At 36.6% G+C, this 24,225-nt stretch overlaps 1 protein-coding gene across 7 annotated transcripts in view; it reads left to right on the top strand.

Moving 5' to 3' along the window:
- Positions 1 to 24,225, top strand: part of DCDC2C (doublecortin domain containing 2C) — a 178,454-nt gene that overhangs the window by 62,358 nt on the left and 91,871 nt on the right. For all 7 annotated transcript variants that reach the window (XR_009183470.1, XR_009183471.1, XM_058287930.2 and 4 more), the window contains exon 6: positions 17,869 to 17,911. Coding sequence is in view for 5 of the 7 variants with exons in the window: in XM_058287930.2 (XP_058143913.1) it covers positions 17,869 to 17,911 (43 nt within the window). In the remaining 2 variants the exon portion in view is untranslated. The remainder of the gene's footprint in view (positions 1 to 17,868; positions 17,912 to 24,225) is intronic.

The raw sequence follows: 24,225 nt of genomic DNA, 5'->3' as shown, positions 1-24,225 counted from the left end.
GAGTGAATAAGCATTCCTATCTCTCCATATCTTCACCAAAACTTGTAGTTTTCTGTCTTTTTAATAGAGGCCATTCTAAGAGGTATGAAATGATATCTCATTGTAGCTTTGACATGCATTTCCCTAATCACTAATGATGTTGAACCTTTTTGTCATGTGATTTTGCCATTTGTATTAATATTTCTTCTTTGGACAAATGTCTATTCAAGTCATCTGGTGATTTTAAAATTGGGTAGTTTGCCTTTTTATTGTTGAGTTGTAGCATCTCTTTATATATCATGGATATTAAACCCTTATCAGATATGTGATTGCCAATTTTTTTCTCCCATTGAATGAGATATCTTTTCACTCTTTTGACCAAGTCCTTTTAAGAGCAAAATTGCCTTTTTTTGAGGAGGTCCCATTTGTCTATTTTTATGATTTATGTTTCCAGGACAGAATTACATGTAAGACTCCCTTAAAGAAATTTCAGTGTCCCACCCGTCCTTTCTTCTTATGTCATATTTGCATGTAAAGACTCAATATTTCCTACTCCAAATATCAGTGGAATTATAACTAGTTCAAAACAACTTTCTAACTTTTCTTTTGTTGTATTGCCCAGATGCAGAAAACCCTCTTAGCCTGAGCCCTTCAGTAGCCAAAGGCAGTGTCCGAGCTAAGCATGTCCTGATATTGAATATCATGGACCAAGCTCAGTGGCAGGCTATGGGAGGCAGTAATAGGAACAAGCTCTGCAAACTGGATCTGGAAGGTTTGAACTGATTCCTGCACTTACAGTTCCTAGATCTGTACTTGGAATCTATTTTTCTCTTTTGATAAAAATCAAGGTGGCTCAGAGGATAGATTGCGAAAATAAAGGAGAAGGCAGTTTGCAAGTTGTATAGCACAGCTGAAATGCTGCTTATTATTATGTCTTTCATTAATTAAATCAACAGTCTTGCTGACCTGCAAGATTGAAGTTCAAAAGTATGACTGATCCAAACGCTCATTTCCCCCCCTCTATCTTAACGAAAGCCCTGGCATCAGGGCCAAGGCTGAGTTTGGTTGCCATTGTGTAAGCTGAGAAGACAGGGTTGGGTGATTTGAATCAGTGCTGTGGGTTATAGGCAGGTTGCCCTGCAGAATATTCCCTTTGGGGTGCCCTTGACCACATCGTGTCAGTGAGACCTTTAGATGCACCAGGCACTGTGAAGCCATTTAGTTTTTCACCTCCCGGGAAAGGCAGGATTTCTGTTCTTGATAAGTGTATCAGACCAGCACTCAGAGGGATGTCAGGTTCACCAGTATCTACCTTGCTCTGACTCTCATCAGGTATACAGATGTAGCTTGTGTTCCTTTATTAGTCTCCGTCAGATATAATTTTTTAAAAGTATGTTTTTATTACAGAAGTTGTGAACTTATGAAACAATCATGCACATGTGTAGAATTCCCACACAACAATCCTTCATGCACACCACACCATTGTGGAACATTTGTTACATTTGTGGTTCATAGCATACATTTGGTATATTTTTTCCATACCCCTCCTATTATTAACACAGTACATCTTTGCCATTGATGCAAGAATATTACAGTATTGCTGTCAACTACAGTCCATAGGTTACATTAATTGTATTTTTCCCAAGCTTCTCCACATTCCCACCACCCTGCAATAGTGACATACATCCGTTCTAGTTCACAGAGGGACATTCCTGCATTTGTACTATTAACCACACTATTCATCCGCTTCTGGGTTCGCTGTGTTATTCAGTCCCTGGATTATTCTCTAGTTCCTACAATGATGGATTTTCCTGTTTCCCAGGCTGTGCTGAGAAGAGAAGTTTCTAAAGTGCATCTGTGGGATTGTGCACTCCTGTTTGCTTAGCACTCGTTGGTGTCTTTGAAATACATTAATAAACCTTCCCTGTAGCTATCCCTCTGTTGGGTTTTTTAATGGTCTTTATCCTGAGTAAAAAAAGAGGTGTCATTTTTCATCTCATTGTAGATTGGGACAGATGGTTTAAAATGGTCCAGCTTATATTCAGAAAATACATTCAGAATGGTCTGCCTTCCCTCCACGCCTTACATTTTATTGCACGCTTAGAGTGCATTCTGCATTCAGAAAACTTGAAACAGCCCTGTGGGCCCCGTGTCTGTGGTGTACCTCATCCCTTTTCTGGCTTCTCTGCTGTTAGGTTTTCTACTCTGAGGTGCAGAAAGGCTTTTTTTGTTCTGTCGACCAGCGGATGGGCCTACAGCAGTTTGGCACCTGTTCAGATGGTTAGGGGGCCTGCCTCTTGACCTGCAAGTGTGCATATTTTTTTCCCTGATTTTTTTTTTTAAGAGAAGTTGTAGATTTATGGAAAAATACAGAAAACATAGAATTCCCATATATCCTACTTCCTCATATATACAACTTCCCCTGTTATTAACACTTTGGATTAGTTTGGTGCCTTTGTTACTATTGAAGAAAGAATATTATTATAATTGTACTGTTAACTGTAGCTCATTGTTTATATAATGGCTCACTGTTTATTTTGCACAGTCGTATTTTTAAAAACATGTAATATACATATGCAACCTAAAATTTCCCCCTTTAACCATATTCAAATATATAATTCAGTGCTATTAAATTACATTCACAATGTTGTTCTACCATCACCACCATCTATTTCCAAAACCCCAGTCAGAAAATATGCTCCAGTTAAGCATTAACTCCCCATTCTCTACCCCTACCATGTTCTCTGGTGCCTGTAATCTAGTTTGACTCTATGAAGTTACATATTCTAATTATTTCATATTAGTAACATCATACAGTATTTGTTCTTTTGTGTCTGGCTTATTTCATTCAACATGATGTCTTCAAGATTCATCCATGATGTCATATGTATCAGAACTTTATTCCTTTTTATGGCTAAAAATTACCCCTTTGTTTCTACATACTGCATTTTGTTTATCCATCCATCTGTTGACGGATACTTGGGTTGCTTCCATCTTTTGACAATTGTAAATAATGCCACTATGAACATCAGTGTGAAAATATCTGTTTGAGGCCCAACTTTAAATTCTTTTTGGTATATACATAGTAGAGAGGTTGCCATGTCCTATGGTAATTCTATACTTAATTTTCCAAGGAACCACCAAACTGTCTTCCATAGCAGCTGCACAATTTTATATTCCTACCAACAATGAATGAGTGTTTCTCTTTCTCACATCCTTTCCAACACTGAGAATTTTCTGTTTTTAATACTAACCATTCTAATGGGTATGAAATGGTATTTCTCTTTCTTTCTTTCTTTTTTTTTCTTTGCATTACTGGGACCAGGGATTGAACCCAGGACCTTGTATGTGGGAAACCAGTGCTTAACCACTGAACCACATCAGTTATCCCCTGAGTTGTTTTTTTTTATTTGTTTGCTTGTTCTTTGCTTTTGTTTTTAGGAGGCACTGAGGATGGAACCTGGGACTTCCCATGTGGGAAGCAGGTGCTCAACTGCTTGAACCACATTTGTTTCCCTCTCGTGTGGTTTTGATTTGCATTTTCTTTACAACTAATGATGTTGAGCATATTTTCATGTGGTTTTTGGCCATTTTTATATCTTCTTTGGAGAAATGTCTATTCAAGTCTTTTGCTCATTTTTGAAGTGAGCTATTTGTCTTTTTGATGTTGAGTTGTAGGATTTCTTTATATATTCTGGATAGTAAACCTTATCAGATATGTGATTTCCAAGTATTTGCTCTTATATTAGTCAGCCAAAGGGGTGTTGATGCAAAATACCAGAAATTGGTTGGTTTTTATAAAGGGTATTTATTTGGGGTAGGAGCTTACAGATACCAGGCCATGAAGCATAGGTTACTTCCCTCACCATAGTCTATTTCCATATTTTGATATTTTGGAGCAAGATGGCTGCCGATGTCTACAAGGGTTCAGGCTTCCTAGGTTCCTCTGGCTCAGCTCCTCTGTTTTCTCCACAAGGTCACCTGTAGACTTTCAAGTGAATGGCTCTGTCTCTCTCCCTGGGGCTCCAGCTTTAACAACAAACTCCAAATCAAAACTCCAACATTGAAAGCCTCTAACTCTGTCCTTTACCATGCCTTTTATCTGTGAGTCCCCACTCACCAAAGGGTGGGGAATCAAAGCCCTACTGGCACAAGAGGTTTATGTAATTACTTAATCAAGTAAACCTATGAATCCAATACAAAAATATGCCCAGAGGAAAAGATCAGTTTACAAACAAAATTCAATATTTCTTTTTGGAATTCATCAAGAAGACCAAACTGCTACAGCTTCCATTGAGTAGGTTGTCTTTTCACATTCATGATAAAGTCCTTTGAAGAACAAAAGATTTTAATTTTGACGTGCCTTTCGGATTCTGTTTGGTAATATTTTGTTGAGGATTTTGCATCTATATTCATAAGAGGTATTGGTAAGCAATTTTCTTGTGGTAGCTTTATCTGACTTTGTTATTAGGATGATATTGGCCTCATAGAACAAGTTTAGGGAGTGTTCCCTTTTCTTCAAATTTTTGGAAAAGTTTGAGCAAGATTGGTATTCTTCTTGCAGTGTTCGGTAAAACCATCTCTGAAGCCATCTGGTCCTGGGCTTTTCTTTGTTAGGAGGTTTTTAATTACTAATTAAATCTCTTTACCAGTTACTGTTCTGTTGAGATCTTCTGTTCTTCTTGAGTTAGGTACTTCTAGGCATTTTGTCTATTTCATCTAGATTATGTAATATATACAGTTTTCATAATATCCTCTAATAATCCTTTTTATTTCTGTGGAGTTAGTAGTAATGTCTCCGTTTCACTTCTGATTTTAGTTATTTGCTTTTTCTTTGTCAATCTAGCTAAAATGTGTTGATATTATCAATCTTCTTGAAGAAACAGCCTTTTGTTTTGTTGATTTTCTCTATTTTTATTCTCTCTTTCTTTGTTCTCCACTCTAATCTTTGTTATTTTCTTCCTTCTACTCCATTTGTATTTAGTTTTCTTATCTTTTCCTATATCCTTGTATTATGAGGTTATTTCTCTTGATTTTTGATATTTCTTCTTTTTAATGTAAGTATTTAGAACCATAAATTTCCCTCTCTTGCCCTGCCTGTGCTGTATCCCATAAATTTTGATATGCTGTGTTTCCATTTTCATTTGCCTTAATATGCTCTCTAGTTTCCCTTGTGATTTCTTCTTTGGCCCATTGGTTGTTTGCGTGCATTGTTTCATTTCCACTTATCTGTGAATTTTCTAGTTCTCCCTCTGTTATTGATTTGTAGCTTCATTCCATTGTGGTCAAAGAAGACACATTGTATGATTTCAATATTTTTGGATTTATTGAGACTTGTTTTGTGACCTAACGTATGGTTTATCCTGGAGAATGATCCAGTTGCACTAGAGAAGAATGTGTATTCTGCTACTGTTGGGTGAGTGTTCTATATGTGCCTATTAGGTCTAATTGGTTTATAAAATCTTTGAAATCTTTTATTTCCTTATTGATCTTCTGTCTGGATGTTCTATCCATTATTGAATGTGGTGTATTGAAGTCTCCTATTTATGTAGAACCATCCGTTTCTTCCTTCAAATTTGTCAATATTTACTTCATAAATTTTGGGGCTCTGCCATTGTCTACTTATATATTTATAACCATTGTATATTCTTGTTGAAATGACCCTTTTATCTATTTATAATGACCTTCCTTGTCCTTTATAACAGTATTTGATCTGATGTTGTTGTTTTTTCTCTTTTTCTGATTATAGTATAGCTCTACCAAGTCTTTTTATTACTATTTACATGGTATATTTTTTGCCATCCTTTCACTTTCAATTTACTTGTATCTTTGAATTTAAGGAGAGTCTCTTGTAAACCTCATATAGTTGGGTCATGCTTTTATTTTTTTAATCCTTTCTGCCAATCCCTTCCTTTTTACTTGAGATTTTAATCCATTTACATTTAAAATAACTACTGATACTTCACAACCTTCTTTCGCCATATTGCTAATTGGTCCTTATAAGCCTTCTACCTTTTTAAAAAAATTATCCTCCTCTTGTGGCTTTTTTGCATGTGTGCTGTCTACTCTCTGTGTCCATTTGCTGTGCATTCTTCTGTGTCTGTATTTATTTATTTTATTTTCTCTCTCCCCTTGTGGCTTGCTTGCTGTCTTCTCTCTGTGTCTATTTGCTGTGTGCTCTTTTGTGTTTTTGTTCATCTCCCTTTTTTGTTGCATCATCTTGCCGAGTCGGCTCTCAGGTGCTACCTGTGGGCTGGGTGGCATTCCGAGGCATGCAGGTGAGCTTGCCTTCACAAGGAGACCCCAGGATGTGAACCCAGGGCCTCCCATATGGTAGATGGGAGCCCAACTGATTAAGCCACAGCCGCTTCCCAGTCTTACACCTTTTTTGTCCCTCGATTGTTCTGTTGATGCCTAACATATTTGTTTGATTTTTTTTATTGTACCATTTTAGGTCCCTTCTCATTTTTTTCTGTGTATATTTTTCATGTATTTTCTTTGTGGTTTTGGCAGAGATTAAATTTAGCAGGCTTTATCTATAACAGTCACATTTTATGTGTTACCAAATTAACTTCAGTGGCATACACATACACTACTCCTATACCCTCTGTCACTGCATCTTTTTATTGTACTTATTATAAATTCTACCCATATACATTGTATGTCCCAAGCCATAGATTTATCATTACTTTTTATGCATCTGGAATTTAGGTCCTATGAGTAGGAAAAATGGAATTCCATACTATACAATACAATAATTCTGACATTTATAATTACCCATATGTTTATCTTTACTGGAGGTCTTTATCTTTATGTCACTCCAATCATCTGTTTTGTTCCTTTCCTTTGACATTGTTTGCCTTTGACAATTGTTTGACATTGTTTGTTTTGACATTGAACTACCTTTGACATTGTTTGCCTGGTAGGTCTAGTGGTGAGAAAATCTCTCAGCTTTTGTTTATCTGGGTATGTCTTAATCTTTCCCTTATTTTTGAAGGGTGTCACCAGATATAAAATTCCTGGTTGGCAATTGTTTTCCTTCCTTAAATATTTTGCCTCACTGCCTTCTTGGTTCCATGGTTTCTGTTGAGAAATTGGCACTTAATTTTATTGTGATTCCCTTGTACATAACACATTGCTTTTCTCTTGCAGTTTTCAGTACTCTTTCCTTGTCCTTGGCATTCAACAGTTTGACAACTTTGTGTCCATTTATTGTTCTCATTGAGTTATCCTGTTTGGGATTTCTGGGCTTCCTTTAATGTACATTTTCATATCTTGCTTTAAATATAAGAATTTTCCATATTATTTCATTGAATGTCCTTTCTGTCCTTTTCTTTTCCTTTTTGGATTCCCATAATGCATATATTGGTACACTTGAGGGTGCCCCACAGGTCTTTTATCCTCTGTTCACTTTTAAAATTCTTTTTTCTTTCTACTCCTCAGCCTGAATTATTTCAGTTGTGTTTGTCTTCAAGTTCACTGAATATTACTTCTTCCTGCTCAAATCTTCTGTTGAAGCCCTCTCAGGAATTTTTGATTTTAGTTATTATGGTCCTCAACTCCAGTATTTCCATTTGGTTCCTTTTTAAAGTTTGTCTCTTTACTGAGATTATGATATTGTTCCATCATAGTTTTTCTGTCATCCTTTAGTTCCTTCTCTGTGTTTTCCTTTATCTTCTAAAGGATATCGAAAATAATTTTCATTTTTTGAAAGTCTTGATGAGTGGATGCAGCTCAAGCGATCAAGTGATTGAGTGCCTGCTTCCCATGTACAAGGTCCCAGGTTCCATCCCTGGCCCCATTACCTAAAAAAAACAGTCTTTATCTGATATATCCAAAGTCTGGTCTTTGTTGATGGATTTTTTTGTTGATGGTCTTTGTTGATGGATTTTTTCCTTCTTCCTTCAAGTAGGCTAGCATTTCTTTTTTCTTTGTTTGTCTTGTAATCATTTGTTGCACATTTAAATATTGTAAAATATTAACCTGGGATTTAGTCCCTGAGATGTTTTTAAGTTTGTGCCCAGCTAGTGATATGACAGAGATTTCCTGGAAAAGCTGCTTCTGCCTGTAGGTTGCGTTTTGGGAGACTGAACCTAGATCAGTTTTCTGGTTTAGTCTTTCAGGCTGCCCCTTGATAGATTGGCACCAATATACAGGCACCTCTATATGTTCAAAGGGTTGCTCTGCTCCCTCTAGAACAGAGCCAGGGACCCACAGTATGAATGCAGACTGGTTTCACAACATGAAGGTAAGTGATGGGAGAAGAACATCTTTGTTGTTCTACAACAAAGATTCTACAAGATTCTCCTACTGTTTTTTTAAAAAAATATTTTTATTGCAGAAGTTGTGAACTTATAAAACAATCATACACATGTGTAGAATTCCTATACAACACCCTTCACCAACATACCACGCCATGGTAGAACATTTGCTATAAATTATGACATATATCATCAGACTATTACCATCAAACATGGTCCATAACATATTATACATTTGATACACTTTTTCCACACTCCCCCCTTATCAACACAGTACATCTTTGGCAATGATGCAAGAATATTACAGTATTGCTGTTAACCATAGTCCATAGGTCTCACCAATTGTATTTTTCCCATGCTTCTCCACATTCCCACAACCCTGCAATACTGATGTCACCCACTCTGGCTCACAGAAGAACACTCTTGCATCTATACCATCAACCACAACTCTCACCCACCTCTGGGTTCACTGTTATTCAGTCCCTAGATTATTCTCTAGCTTTCTTTCAATTAACATTTATATCCTTTGACTACCTTTTCAGTCACAATCCCCTTTACAAACCTGCTGCTACTCATTTTAAATGTGCTACCATCGACTCTGTACATTTCTACACTTTTACAGTTAATTAAGTTAATTAAGCAATGGTAGTCCTTCTCAGCCCTTCTCTTATCTCCTAATAACCTGTGCTCTAGGTTTTAACTCCATGCATTTTATTCTTCATATATAGTTCATATTATTGAGACTATATAATATTTGTCCTTTTGTGTCTGGTTTACTTCACTTAGCATAATGTCTTCAAGATTCACTCATGTTATCATATGTGTCCCAATTTCATTTTTTATTACTGTATATTCCATCTTATGTATATATCACATTTTATTTATCCATTCATTGGTTGATGGACACTTGGGTTGTTTCCATCTTTTGGCAATTGCGAATAATGCTACTATGAACATGGGTGTGCAGATGTCTATTCATGTTAGTTTTCAGTTCTTTTGGATATATTCCTAGTAGAGGAATGCAGGATAATATGGCAGTTCTATGTTTAGCTTTCTGAGGAATCACCAAACTGTCTTCCACAGTTGCTGCACCATTTTACAATCCTACCAACAGTGAAGGAGTGTTCCTATTTCTCAACATCCTCTCCAGCACTTATTGTTTTCTGTTTTTTAAATAATGGCCATTCTAGGAGGTGTGAGATGATATCTCATTGTTGTTTTGATTTGCATTTCCCTAATAGCTAGTGATATGGAATGTTTTGTCATGTGATTTTTGGCCATTTGCATTTCCCCTTTTGAGGAATGTCTATTTAAATCTCTTGCCCATTTTTAATTGGATTGCTTGGCTCTTTTATTGTTGGGTTGTATGATCTTTTTATGTAGCATGAAAACCAAACCCTTATGGTTTATGTGGTTACCAAATAGTTTCTCCCATTGGTGGACTGCCTTTTCATTTTCTTAATGAAGTTCTTTGAATTAGAAAAGTGTTTAAGTGTGAGGAGGTCCCATTTATTCATGTTTCCTTTAGTTGCTTGTGCTTTTGGTGTCAGGTTTAAGAAACAACCACCTACCAACAGGTGTTGAAGATGTTTTCCTACATTTTCTTCTAGGAACTTTATGGTTCTTTTATATTTAGGTCTTTGATCCATTTTGAGTTAATTTTTGTATCAGGGGGAGAGAAGGGGTCTTCTTTCTTTTTTTGGATATAAATATCCAGTTCTCCCAGCACCATTTGTTGAATAGACTATTTTGGTCCAGCTGGGTAGGTTTGATAGCCTTGTTGAAAAAATCACTTGACTGTAGATGTGAGGGTCTATTTCTGACCTCTCTGTTTGGTTCCATTGGTCACTCTGTCTATCAGTACCAGTACCATGCTGCATTTACCACTGTAGCTAAGTAATATGTTTTTTTTTTTTTTAAATTTTTATTTGCTTTGTTTATTTTTTTAAATCTCTCCTCTCTCCCAGATGGTTCTCTCATCTGTCTGCTCATTGTTTGTTTGCCTTCTCCAGGAGGCACCTGGAACTGAACCCATGATCTCCCACATGGGAGTCAAGTGCCCAACAGCTTGAGCCATATCCATTTCCCATGGGCTATGGAATCTGCTGGCTTGTGGCATCTGCTCGTTTAGGTGCCTGCTCATTTGTGATGGTGTGGCATCTAGCTTGTTGCAGTGGGTGCGGTGTCTGCATGTCTTCTTTAGGAGGCACTGGGACCTGAACCTGGGACTTCCCATATGGTAGGAGGGTACCCAACTGGTTGAGCCACATCTGCTTCCCAAGTAATATGCTTTAGAGTAGGAAGTGAGAGTCCTCCAACTTCGCTTTTCCTTTTAAAGATGTTTGTGGCTATTTGGGACCCTTTACCCTTCTAAATAAATTTGATAATTGTGTTTTCCACTTGTTTGAAAAATGTTGTTGTATTTTTATTGGGATTACATTCAATCTGTATATCAATTTGGGTAGAATTGACATCTTAATGATACTTAGTCTTCCAATCTATGATCATGGAATGTTCTTCCAATTATTTAGGTCTTTTAAAATTTATTTTAACAATGCATTGTAGTTTTTTGAATACAAGTACTTTACATCCTTGGTTAAGTTTATTCCTAAATATTTGATTCTTTTAGTCACTATTGTAAATGGAATTTTCCCCCTGATCTCCTTCTCAAATTGCATATTACTAGTGTATAGAAACACCACTGATTTTTATGCATTGATCTTGTATCCTGACACTATTGAAATAGTTTGTTAGTTCTAGCAGATTTCTTGTAGATTCTTCAGGGCTTTCTAGGTATAGGATCCTATCATCTGTAAATAGCAAAGTTTTACGTCTTCCTTTCTAATTTGGATGCCTTTGTTTCTTTTCTTGCCTGATTGTTCTATCTAGCTAGAACCTCTAGCATTCTATTGAACAACCGTGGTGACAGTGGACATTCTTATCTCGTTCCTGATCTCAACAGGAAAGCTTTCAGTCTTTCACCATGGAGTATAATGTTAGCTGTGGGTTTTTCATATATGCCCTTTTATCCTGTTGAGAAAGTTTCCTTCAATTTCTATCTTTTGTAGTATTTTTATCAAGAAAGGATTCTGTATTTTGTCAAATGCCTTTTCTGCATCAATTGATAAGATCATGTGAGTTTTCTTCTTCAATTTATTAATGTGGTGTATTATACTAATTGATTTTTTTTTGTGTTGAATGACCTTTGCATGCCTGGTATAAAACCCACTTGATCAAGATGAATAATTCTTTTAATGTGTTGCTGGATTTAATTAGCAAGAATTTTGTTGAAGTTTTTTGCATCTGCATTTATTAGGGAAATGGGTCTGTAATTTTCTTTTTCATAATATATTTATCTGGATTTGGTATTAAGGTGATATTGGCTTCATAGATTGCGTTTGGTTGCATTCCTCTTTCCTCAATTTTTTGGAAGTGGTTGAATAAGACTGGTATTAAATCTTTGAATGTTTCAGTCATCTGTGAAACCATATGGACCTTTGCTTTTCATTTTGGGGACTTGTTTGATGATTTCTAATCTCTTTACTTGTGATTGGTTTGTTGTTGTATTTCTTCTAGGATCTGTGTAGGTTGTCTGTATATTCCTAGGAATTTTTTCATTTCATGTACGTTGTCTAATTTTTGGCATACAGTTTCATAGTATCTTCTTATGATCTTTTTTTTTTTATTTCTGTGGGGTGAGTAGTAATGTCCTCCTTTTTATTTTTAATTTCATTTTTGCAGTTTTTCTCTTTTTTTCTTTGTCAGTCTAGATAAGGTTTTGTCAATATTGTTAATCTTCCTGAATAACCAACTTTTGGTTTTGCTAATTTTCTCTATTGCTTTTTTGTTCTCAATGTCATTGATCTCTGCTGTGATTTTTGTTATTTCATTCCTTCTGCTTGCTTTGGGATTAGTTTGCCATTCTTTTTTTTTTGTTTTTTGTTCCTCCAGCTGTGTAGTTAGTCATTGTTTTTATTGCTCTCTTCTTTTTTAGTGTAAACGTTGAGGGCTATAAATTTCCCTTTCAGCACTGCCTTTGTGGTATCCCATAGGTTCTGATGTGTTGTGTTCTCATTTTCATTCATCTCGAGATATTTATTGATTTCTCTTGCAATTTCTTCTTTGACCCATGGATTATTTGAATGTGCTGTTTAATCTCCATGTTATTTGTGAATTTTCTCTTTTTCTGCCTCTTGTTGATTTTCAACTTTATTATGATCAGAGAAAGTACTTTGTATAATTTGATCTTGTTGGATTTATTGAGAACTGCTTTGTGACCCAACACATGGTCTATCCTGGAGTAAGAACCATAAACACTTGAAAAGAATGTATATTCTGCTGTTTTGGGGTACATTGTTCTTTATAACTCTATTAGAGTTAGTCCATTTTTTCATATTCAAGCTCTCTGTTTTGTTATTGATCCTCTGCTCAGATATTCTGTCCAATGCTGAGTGGTGTATTAAGTTTCCAGCTATCATTATAAAGATATCTATTTCTCCCTTCAGTTTTGCTAGTGTTTGCCTCATGTATTGTGGTTAGGTGCAAATGCATTTTTGATTGTTTTTTCTTCCTGGTGAATTGCCACTTTTATTAATATATAATGTTCTTCCTTGTATCTAATGCCAGTTTTGCTTTTAAAATCTATTTCATCCAATATAAGTATAGGTTTTATACCTTTTTTTTTTGGTTACTGCATGCATGGAATACCTTTTCTAGCCTTTCACTTTCAATCTATTAGTATTCTTGGGTATCAGATGATTCTCTTGTAGGCAGCATATAGATGGCTCATATTTTTTTTATCCATTCCATCTGTGTCTTTTGATTGGGGAGTTTAAACCATTAACATTCAATGTTATTACTGTAAAGGCAGTTCTTATTTCACCCATTTTGACCTTTGGGTTTTATCTGTCATATTTTATTTTCACCACTCTTCTTACTTTTTTAGTTACTTTTACTGACATAATCTTCATTTCTAGACTCTTCCAAGCCTCTCTCTCTTGTCTTTTCTTTTCAGGCTGTAGCACTCCCTTTAGTATTTTCCTGCAAAGATTGTCTCTTTTTTATAAATGGTCTCAGTTTCTGTTTATCTGTGATTATTCTAAACTTGCCCTCAATTTTGAAAGATAGTCTTGCCAGATATAAATTCTTGGCTGGTAGGTTTTTTCTCTTGCAGCATCTTAAATATATCATACCACTGCCCTATTGCCGCCATGCTTTCTGATGAGAAATAGGCACTTAATCTTATTGGGGATCTCTTATATGCACCACTTTTTCTCTTGCTGCTCTCAGAATTCTCTCTTTGTCTTTGGCATTTGACATTCTGATTAATATGTGTATTGGAGTTAGTCTGTTTGGATTTATTCAGATGGGAATACACTGTGTTTCTTGGACATAGATATCTATGTCCTTAATAGGGTTAGCAAATTTTCTACCATTATTTCTTCAAGTATTCCCTCTGCCCCTTTTCCCTTCTTTTCTCCTTCTGGGAATCCCATGATATGTATGTTTGCACCTCTCTTGCTGTCATTTAGTTCCCTTATTCAATTTTTTCCCATTCTTTTCTTCATTTCTTCTTTTGTGCATTCACTTTCAGAGGCCATGTCTTCACACTCACTGATCCTTCCATATGCTTCCTCGAATCTGCTAATGCCTCCAGTGTATTTTTCATTTCATTTATTGTGCCTTTCATTCCTATAAGATCTGTTATTTTTCTATGCATGCTTTCAAATCCTTATTTGTGCTCACCCAGTGTCTTCTTAATATCCTTAATCTCTTTAGCCATCTCATTGAATTTATTATGATTTGTTTGAACATTTATGATTAGTTGTCTCAACTCTTTTATGTCATCTGAGGGTTATCTCATTCCTTTAACTGGGCCATACCTTCCTGTTTCTTGATATAGATTGTAATTTTTTTGTTGGTGTCTTGGCATCTGGCTTACTAGATGTATTTATTCTGGGTGCAGTTTCTCTCTTTAGTTTAGGGCTTTTTGTCCTTTCTCCCTTGCAGGTTATGTAATAGGACCTGAGGATGTAGTTGTTGCTGTAGGTTTTGGAGGCTGAAGCTGCCCATGCTGCCCCAGGAACTGATGAAGCTTCTCCCACCTTTATCCTTTGCCAGCAGTAGGGACAGAGCCACAGCCATGTGTAATAATCCAAATCCATGCAGCCCCAGATCATCTGTAGTTGTCCAGAGAGACTGATGAAGCTTCACTTCCCTTCCTGCCCTGCCTGAGGCGGGGATGGAGTGCCATGTGTGGGCAGCAATCTATGCCTTATGGGTCCAAAATGACCACAATTGCTCAGGTAGACTGACCCTCTGGAGTGTTCAACAATCTAATGGACCCTCTGGAGTGCTCAATAATCTAATCCATGTGGGCTGAATGTGCCTGCAGTTGCCCTGAGAGGCTGAGGGAGTACTGTCCCTTTTGCCCTTTTGGAGGTGGGAATGGAGCCACTGATGCCCAGCAGTTCAGTCCATAGGCCAAAAGTGCCTGTGTTGCCTGGAGAGGCTGAGGGAACATCAGCCCCTTCCTATCTTATGTGGTTGGAGGGGTGGAGATGGAATAGAGGGGCTCAACAAACCAGTTCATGTGGGCTGAAAGTGCCTGCAGTTGCCCAGAGAGACTGAGGAAACACAGCACCTCTCCTATCCTATTGGGGTGTGGGGATGGAGCCCCAGGTAGGTATCAGACTATTCAGAATGTGCTGACTGAAAGCGCCTACCGTTACCTGGAAAGGCTGGTGCAGATTCCCCCAGCTTCTTTCCTGCTAGGACTGCAACCTATCTTGATGGAAAGAAACAGGTCCCTACCTACACTGTGATTTTCAGTCAGCTCAGCTTCCCCTCATGCAGAGGGCAGAGTTAAAATGGCAGCTACTGGCCTCTTACTGACTTGGACATGTTCAAACTTTAGCTGTTCTTAGGATTATGTTTTAGCCAGATGAATTTACTAATCAGTAGCTGAAGTCTGTGACCAACCATCTCTTGCTCCCTCATTTTTGGGAAATGGAGTTTCCAGTTCCAGCCATGGAATAGCACCTGAGGCAGCTTGCACCACCTGTGGAGTATGGGCACTGGCCTCCATGGCGTGGGGTACTCTACTCAAAAATCTCTGCAGATGGGTAGTCCATCTGCATTCTTCCATTCTTTCAAGGATGTTGCAGGATGCTCTTTTAGTCTCCTGGGGCCCCCAAACAGGTGCTTTAGATAGCTCTCAGTGATTACTAACTGCCTGTAGGATGAGCTGACTCTTGGAGCTCCTTACTCTGCTGCTATCTTGCCCCTCTTCTGCTGTTTTTAAATTTGTGTTTTCTTGATTTGCCACTTGCCCAGTTACTCCAACCCTTTAACTGTTTTCTGGAATTTTGAGGAAGAATGTTCTGCCCGTTTTTATTAGTTCAAAATTCTGTGGGAGACTGGCACCCTGGAGCATTTTACACCACCATCTTGTTTAACCAGATGTATACATTTTTAAAATTTACTTCTTAATTGTTGAAAGTCCTAATAGCACAGTGAATAGACATAGCATAGTAAAAACATTTGGTGATGTTGAATGGTCCTCAGTATGTGTTTTTTTTTCTGCTCCAACAACTTGTTCCCCTCTTTTTAATATGTGTGTTTGTGTGTGTGTGGTTTTTTGAGATATGGGGACCAGGGATTGAACCCAGGACCTCAATATTTGGGAAGCTGGCGCTCAATTGCTGAGCCACATCGGCTTCCATGAGTTGGTTTTTTCGTTTGTTTCCTTTTTTTTTTTTTAAGGAAGCATCAGGGAACCAAACCCAGGACCTCCCATGTGGGAAGCGGGTGCTCAATTGCTGAGCCACATCTGCTTCTCTAATGTGTTTTCTTTTTTATTGTCATCCATTCATCTGCTGAACACTAGCATGAATTCATCAGTTGCTTACACGTCTTTCTCCTTACTGTATATGTTAAGGCTTTGGGTGAACATGAGGCCACTTATAGTCACTGAGAGACTCCATTTAGCATACCTGAAAAAAATGAAAGGGATGCTCATTTGCCAGAGACTTATATAGCAGAAGCATTTCTAAATTTGTTTAGTGATTATTGGAAAAAGCCTCAATAAAGCATTAGAAATGAGATGTGTGTATTTGCATTGTTGCTGAGCGTTGAAGTGACAGATGGAAGTGTGATGAGAATTCTGTGGTCTGGTAGAAAGAATGGGCTAGGTATTGAATTGCATTTATGTTTTAGTTCACTAGGCTGCTGAAATGTGGATATAGTGAAATGGGTTGACTTTTTTTTTTTTTTAAAGATTTATTTATTTATTTATCTTCCCTCCCCGCCCCAGTTGTCTGTTCTCTATTTGCTGCATCTTCTTCTTTGTCTGCTTCTGTTGTTGTCAGCGGCACGGGAATCTGTGTTTCTTTTTGTTGCGTCGTCTTGCTGTGTCAGCTCTCCGTGTGTGCGGTGCCATTCCTGGGCAGGCTACACTTTCTTTCGCACTGGGCGGCTCTCCTTACAGGGCGTACTCCTTGTGCGTGGGGCTCCCCTACGTGGGGGACACCTCTGCGTGGCAGGGCACTCCTTGTGCGCATCAGGACTGTGCATGGGCCAGCTCCACATGGGTCAAGGAGGCCCGGGGTTTGAACTGCGGACCTCCCATGTAGTAGACGGACGCCCTAACCACTGGGCCAAGTCCGCCACCAATGGGTTGACTTTTAACAATGGGAATTTCTTACTTACAAGTTTACAGTTTGAGGCTGAGAAAAATGTCCAAATCAAGGCATCATCAAGGGGATGCTTTATCCTCGAAGGCTGACTTCTGGTGATTCTGGACTCCTTTGCCACGTGGCAAGGCACATGGCGGCGTCTGCTGGTTGCTTCTCTCTCTTCCAGGTTTCTTTGCTTCAGCTTCTTGCTTCCATAGCTTTCTCTCTGTTTGAATTTCATTCTCTCTTAAAGGACGCCAGTAAAAGAATTAAAAACCACCCTGGCTGATGTCTTAACTGAAGTAACCTAATTAGTATATTCCCATCCATAGGAATGGATTAGCTTTAAGAACATACTTTTATGGTGGTACATAACAACTTCAAACCTTTACAACTTAAATCTTAGTTTTTTCATTGATCATCTGTGGAACACTGTGTAAAAATCTTATCTCTCAGACCTTGGTTTCTTTATCAGTTCAATGAGAAAAACACTGCCTTCACAGGGTTATCGTGAGTTACATGAAGAGTCATGTTTGTGAAAGTTGTTTATGTACTGTCAAGACCTTAAAAAATTTAATTTTTGGCCTTATTTTTTACAAAAACCTTAGGGCAGAAGGTCCCTGGAATTATGCCACCCTTGTGTCAGAAGACCACACTAATAAATTGGAATCTATCTAGTTTGCCAAGATCTCAAGAAAGCAAATTCAATAGACTTCCTTAGGGGCCCTGTCTACTACTGAGGTTGGAAAATTTTTATTGATATAAGCCTGAGTCCTCTGTGGACAGTAAGCTTCCTTCATCTTGGTCAGTGCTGCTCCTGAACTAAAGGGCCATGGGTCTTATCCACCTTCATTCACTGGATATGCTTTCCCATCAAACCAAATCCTAAATTTTATGAAGGTATACTTTGACTGAGCTTAAAAAATTTCAAGCTAGACTATTTTGTCTTTCAGAAAGTATGCAGACATGGAAAACCACTCAAGAAGAAAGAAAAAAGTGAGTAATTTTTAAAATGAAAAGAATGACAACTGTATTTATTGATTTCTGGAAGTCTTCTGGCAGTAGCAAGGACACCAAACCATGCTGAGGGACCCAAAATTATAGAACATAGCTTCTGGGGCACAGTGTTAGTTGCTAGTTTTATAAAAATGAATACAGTACACCCTTTGAATGAGGTCAATGTGATACTAAGTTTATACTTTGGGCTCAGAGTCTAGAATAGGAAGTATACCAAAACTTTGTAGTGCAATACATTGAGTGCAAAGATAAAAAATATATACAGGATATTATGAGACATTATGGAGTGAAATTGAATCAAGTTTGGGAAGAGTGGGAGTGGGCTTCTGAGGGGAGCTGGAAGGAGGATATTTCATATAGTTATTACAGCTTGAGAAAGGCACAGAGGTGAGGAACATCTTGGTGTATGTGTGAGTGTTCATCTACACACAATTTGATATTGCAACATAAAGAATGAGAAAGAGCAAGGTAGTGGCAGGATGTAAGGCTAGAAAGTTGGGTAGAAGGTAGATCTTGTAGGCCCCCACAGTTTCCTTTAATGTGTTTATATGATGATGATAAATCCCTAATCATGTTATAAAAACTGTATTCTAGTGTTTTGACTATCTTTTATATTTATTTTTTTTAAAAACCTATTGCATGACTACTATTTGCCAGTTCCTGTCTTTCTAGCTCATTTCCTCAAGTATGCTTCCAACTATAACTTATTGACCTTGAGGATCCCCAATGTTTTGGTCTGACTTTCCAAGAATCCAACAGCCAGCTCTTGGCTTTGTTTTTCCCATTTCTACATTTCACAATTGCCAATTTAATTACTCTCTTGCAAGAAATTTTAACTTCCTTTCCCCTCTGAAACACAATTGCATTTACTTGGCAGAAGTCCCACTTTAGATGAGCCTATACACTTGCTTTCTCCGTACTTGCACTAAAGTAACTGAATGTTGCAGGAGATAATAACACAATTCACCTGACTCGACTCACTTGAATTCAACACCACAATCCTTTAAAGACAATCCTTTAATGATAAGCCTTATCATTAAAAACACTTTTCTGAACTTTTGCATATCTGTTCAAGAGTAAGATCAGCCTGTAATATTTGTCTCATGATGCCCATATTTAGGTTTTGGTTATCAAGATATTGGCTGTAGTTAGAAATGTTTTGATAACGCTCTTTCATAGCATGTAACAATTGTTTCATAAAAATGCAAGGTGTTGGTGCTGGTGGGGTAATGTATGGGAGCCCTGTACAATGATATGCATTTTTTTAAAAAGTTCACAACTTTTACTATACACTTATTGTTTAAGGAGTTTTATGTATGAATAATAAACTTCAGTAAGAAAAAGTAAAAAAAAAAAAAGTTTTCTTGAGCACACAGTGAAAATGTGTATGGGAACAAAAACACAACCCAGAATAATATTCAAGTATTAAAGAAAAAGAGTAGCTATTGGGGAAAAAAATTACACTAGCATCATATAATGAATTAGGGAACTTCCTTGTCTATTTTCTAGAAATAATTATCTTTTCCTTAAATATTTGGTAGAAATCTCCCATAAAACCACTATGGCCAGGATTTTTTTTTTTTAAACATGTTTTAAAAACTATTGATTCATTTTCTTTCACGATTATATATGTATTCGAGTTTTTTAAATCCTTCTGAGTCAGTGTTACTAATGTGCTTTCCAAAACATTTCCCATTTCCTCTAAGTTTACAAAATGTATGATACAAATGTATTGACAGTATTTTCTTAGAATTTTTACTTTCAAGTGTATTCGTAGTATATACCATCGCCATTATATTATTGCTCATTTATCCTTTTATGTGCTTTTTTGGGGATAATATTACAAGAAGTTTTTGTGTTTTGCTACTGTTTTCAAAGAAGCATATTTTTGTTTTGTTTGCTAATCATTTTCCTTCCTTTCTTGTTTCATGTTTCATATATTTCTCCTCTTTATAATTTGTTTCCTTCTACCTTCTTTGGGTTTATTGTAATTCTTTTCAAATTTCTTGAATAGGATGTAAATTAAACAAAGTTTCAATTATTCTTCTTTTACAACATACATATTTAAACCTATAAATTTTTCATTAAATATTGTTAGCCATATCATGAATTTTAATATGTGGTTTTTTCTTTATAATATATTTCCAAGTAATTTCTAATTTCCATTATGCTTTCTTCTTCGACCCATAAAGTATTCAGGATTACATTTCTAAATTTCTAAACATACAGTTGTAAGGGGCTTTCTTTTTGTTACTAATTTTTAGTTGCATTATGATCAGAGAATGCAGCTGATATGATATTAATTCTTTGTTATTTATTGGACCTGCTTTGTGGCTTAATATGTAATCAATTTTTACAAGCACTCTATTTTAATCAAAACGAGTATATTCTTAGTTGTTATGGGCAGGATTCCACATATGTCAAATAGATTAGTCTCATTAACTGTGTTGTTTAATCTTCTACAGGCTTACTAATTTTGGTCTGCTTAAACTATTTCTCTGTGTTAAAAACTTTCTTTTCGGTGGATGCATCAATTCTTCCTTGTAGTTCTCTTAGTCTAACTTTTGTATATTTTGAAGTTGGATTTTTTGGTTCACACTTTTTCAGCAGTTTTATATATTGAGTAAATTATTTTTTTGTAATTATATAGTAATACTATTCATATTAATAATTTCTCTTTTTTGCTTTCAAGCCTAATTATTCCTCTTCATTGACATACCCATTCTCTTTTTCCTTTGGTTACTAGTTGCCTGGTATATTCTATCTCTTCTCATCCTTTCAAATTTCCTTTATCAGCAAGTTTTAGGTATGCCTCCTGAAAATTGGGTGTAGCTTGTCTTTTTAAAAAAAATCTTTTTTTAATTAAAATTAAAAAATATATTTTTAATTAAAAAAAGATACTTAAATCACATAAATGTTACATAAAAAATATAGGGGCTTCCCATATGTCCTGCTCCCTATCCTTCCCACGTTTTCCCACATTAACAACAGCCTTCATTAGTGTGGTGCATTTGTTACAATTGATAAACACATTTTGGAGCATTGCCACTAAGCATGTTATTATTTACATTGTAGTTTACACTCTCTTCCACACAATTCTGTAAGTTATGACAAGATATGTAATGGCTTGTATCTGTCATTGCACTGTCATTCAGGACAATTCCCAAGTCCTGAAAATGCCCCCATTTCCCTGCTGTTTTTCTCTTTTCCTCCCCTCAGAACCTCTGGTGGCCACTGCCTCCACATCAATAATAAAAGTTCTTCCATTGCTAGAATAACAAGTCTATAGTAGAATAACAGTAAGTATACTTTTGTCTATTGTTCATTCCCTGATCCTGAGGATTCTGGAATGGTGATGCCCGCTCTACCCCTAATTGAAAGGGGGCTTAGATCCCATGGGGCAGATGGATGGGACTATCTTGCTTGCAGTTGTAGACGCTCTGTTCTTTGGGATGGTCATTGTCCACCAGCATGTCCTTGTTAGTTGTCCTGGGTGAGTTCAATGAACTAGAGAGTATTGGTTGCAACTCTGTTGAGATTCAGGGCACAGCTGGTACATGACAGCCCAAAGATTTAAGTCTCTTGGACATACACCTGAACTCTAGTACTAATTATACGTTCAGAGAGAAGGGTCAGAAGAGCCATGTGTAGAGAAACCATGACTGAGTCCAACTCTGTTACACTGGGGAACATAAATTCATGGAAGGCCAACTGGTAGGACACCAAACTCCTGAGCTGACTGCCCTGGCTAGAATGTCTGGATGTCTCCAGACCCCTCAGTAGCCCTGCTATTTGAGGCAATATTTACTGTGGCAGATAATGAGAACTTGCTGAGACATGCATAAGTGTAACCTCTGAAATGAACCCCTGACTCACTTTGAAGTCTCTTAGCCATACACACTCATTTGACTTTATGCTTTCCCCCTTTTGGGCAAGGTTCTTTTTTCAGTTGCATTGCTAGTTGGTGCTTGGTAGTAATCCCTTGGTGTCAGGGAGGCTCATCCCTGGGAGTCATGCCCTACACTGGGGGGAAGGTAATGCATTTATATGCAGAGTTCAACTTAGAGAGAGGCCACATTTTAGCAACAAGGAGGCTCTCAGGAGGTAACATTTAGGGATTCTATAATACAAGGCTAAGTTTCAATTTCAAAAGTAAAGGTTCATAAGTACAGTCATCAATATCAAGGGCCTGTCAATGGTCCATCCTCCTTCACTAGTCACTGCCCCTGTACTTGGGGGATTCTTTTTATTTTATTTTTAAAATTTAAAATTTGTTTTTAGAAGATGCATAGATCACACAAAATGTTACATTAAAAAATATGGGATGTTCCCATATGCCCCACTCCTGATCCCCTCACCTCCCATTTTTCCCACAACAACAACTTCTTTCATTAGTGTGGTACATTCATTACAATTGATGAATACATTTTGGAGCACTGCTGCACAGCACTGACTATAGTTTTCATTGTAGTTTATACTGTCTCCCAGTCCATTCAGTTGGTTGTGGCAGGATATATAATGTCCTGCATCTGTCCCTGCAATATCATTCAGGACAATTCCAAGTCCTGAAGATGCCTCAGGGGATTCTTTATAGCTTGTCTTTTAACTGGAAATCAATTCACTTATAACAGTTTAGCATAGTGTTTACAAGCACAGGTTTTGGAGACAGGATACTTGGGATAGTATTCACTTCTTTTACTAATGGGTAGCCTAGGCAAGTTCTTAACCTCTCTGTGTCAGTTTACTCACTTGTCAAAGGGATATAATAATAGTTAATTCATTGGGTTTTTGCTCAGAAAATTGGCACAAAATAAGTTGTGAGTCCTTTAAATATTATTCTTTAAAAAATTACTGTTGTTGGGGAGAAGGTGTAGCTCAGTGGTTTAAGTACCTTCTTCCCATGTACAAGGTCCCAGGTTCAATTCCCAGTACTCCTAAAAAAATTAAAATTGTTATCTTCTTTTCTGTTTTCTATTATCTTGTCCACCTCTCCTTCTCCTTTTCTTTCTACTTCTATCCATCTTTTATTTGATTGACTTCTTTATTTCAGTTTTTTTCAATTCTACTGCTTGGAAGTTAAATATTCTATTTTTATTTATTTAGAGGTGATCCTTGACTTAAAAATTTTAAAGTGAAGAATTAAAAAAACCTGCACAAAACATAAGATCATGTAACTACCCCCATAATAGGATAATATTACTATTACTGTTAATAGAATACTACTACAACATGCCATCCTTATGCCTCCAACCCAAAATGCCAAACTTCTCCCTAAAGGTAGCTACTGTCCTGACTTCCAGAGATTAGATTTGCCTGTTCTTGAATCTTATATAAAATGAAGCATATAGTAGGTATTATTTTATGTCTGGCTTCTGCCACACAAAATTATGCTTGTGAAATTCATGTTGTTCTATCATTAATTTTTTCATTTTCATTGTCTCTTATGTTTCCATTTTATGAATACATACCAAATGATTTATTCTGTCTACTGTTAATGGACATTTGAGTTCTTTCCATTTTGTGGCTCTTGTGAATAATGGTATTATCAGTATTGTGTTTTGATGCACATGTGTTTGCATTTCTGTTCAGTATATACATAGTTGTGGAATTATTGTGTCATAGGTCATACATATGTTCTACTTTAGGAGATAATGCTAGTTTCCCATAATTTACACTCCTGTGAGCAATAGGAGATTTCCTATTGCTGGGCACTTTTTAAAATAATACTAAGGTTTTTTTTTTCTTTTCTTTTCTATTTTGACCAATCTGAGAGATAGTAGTGATATTTCACTGTGGTTTTAATTTGTATTTCCCTGGTGGCCAGTGAATTTAAGTGCATTTTCATATATTTATTGACAATTTTTATATTCTATTTTGTGACAGTCCTATCCAGTTTCTTGCCATTTTTTTCCCACTGGATTTTCTATTTTTTTCTCTCATTGGTTCCTTTGACTTCTTATATATTCTGGAAATAAGGTTTTTTTTTTTTTTTGGTTATCAGTGACTTATCTACCCTTAAAGTTTTAACAAACATATTTGACTACACAAAATTTAACCTTATTTCTCCTCTACTCACCCCAAAACACAATATGGTTATTGTGTTATCAATTCTATATATGGTTATCAATTCTTTCATATTTTATATTTCACGTACATTTTTTTTTGCATTTTCGTCTTATTTTTCCCTTACTCAAAAGCAACAAAGGTAATATATCCATGACATATTTTCTTTTAGAAGTTAAAAAATCTTGGATTTTCATTTTCTATATGCAAAAGTATGAAGGTGGACCCCT

This window comes from Dasypus novemcinctus, chromosome 25 (assembly GCF_030445035.2).
Source record: "Dasypus novemcinctus isolate mDasNov1 chromosome 25, mDasNov1.1.hap2, whole genome shotgun sequence".
NCBI lineage: Eukaryota > Metazoa > Chordata > Mammalia > Cingulata > Dasypodidae > Dasypus > Dasypus novemcinctus.
This window is presented reverse-complemented; position numbering and strand designations above follow the sequence as displayed.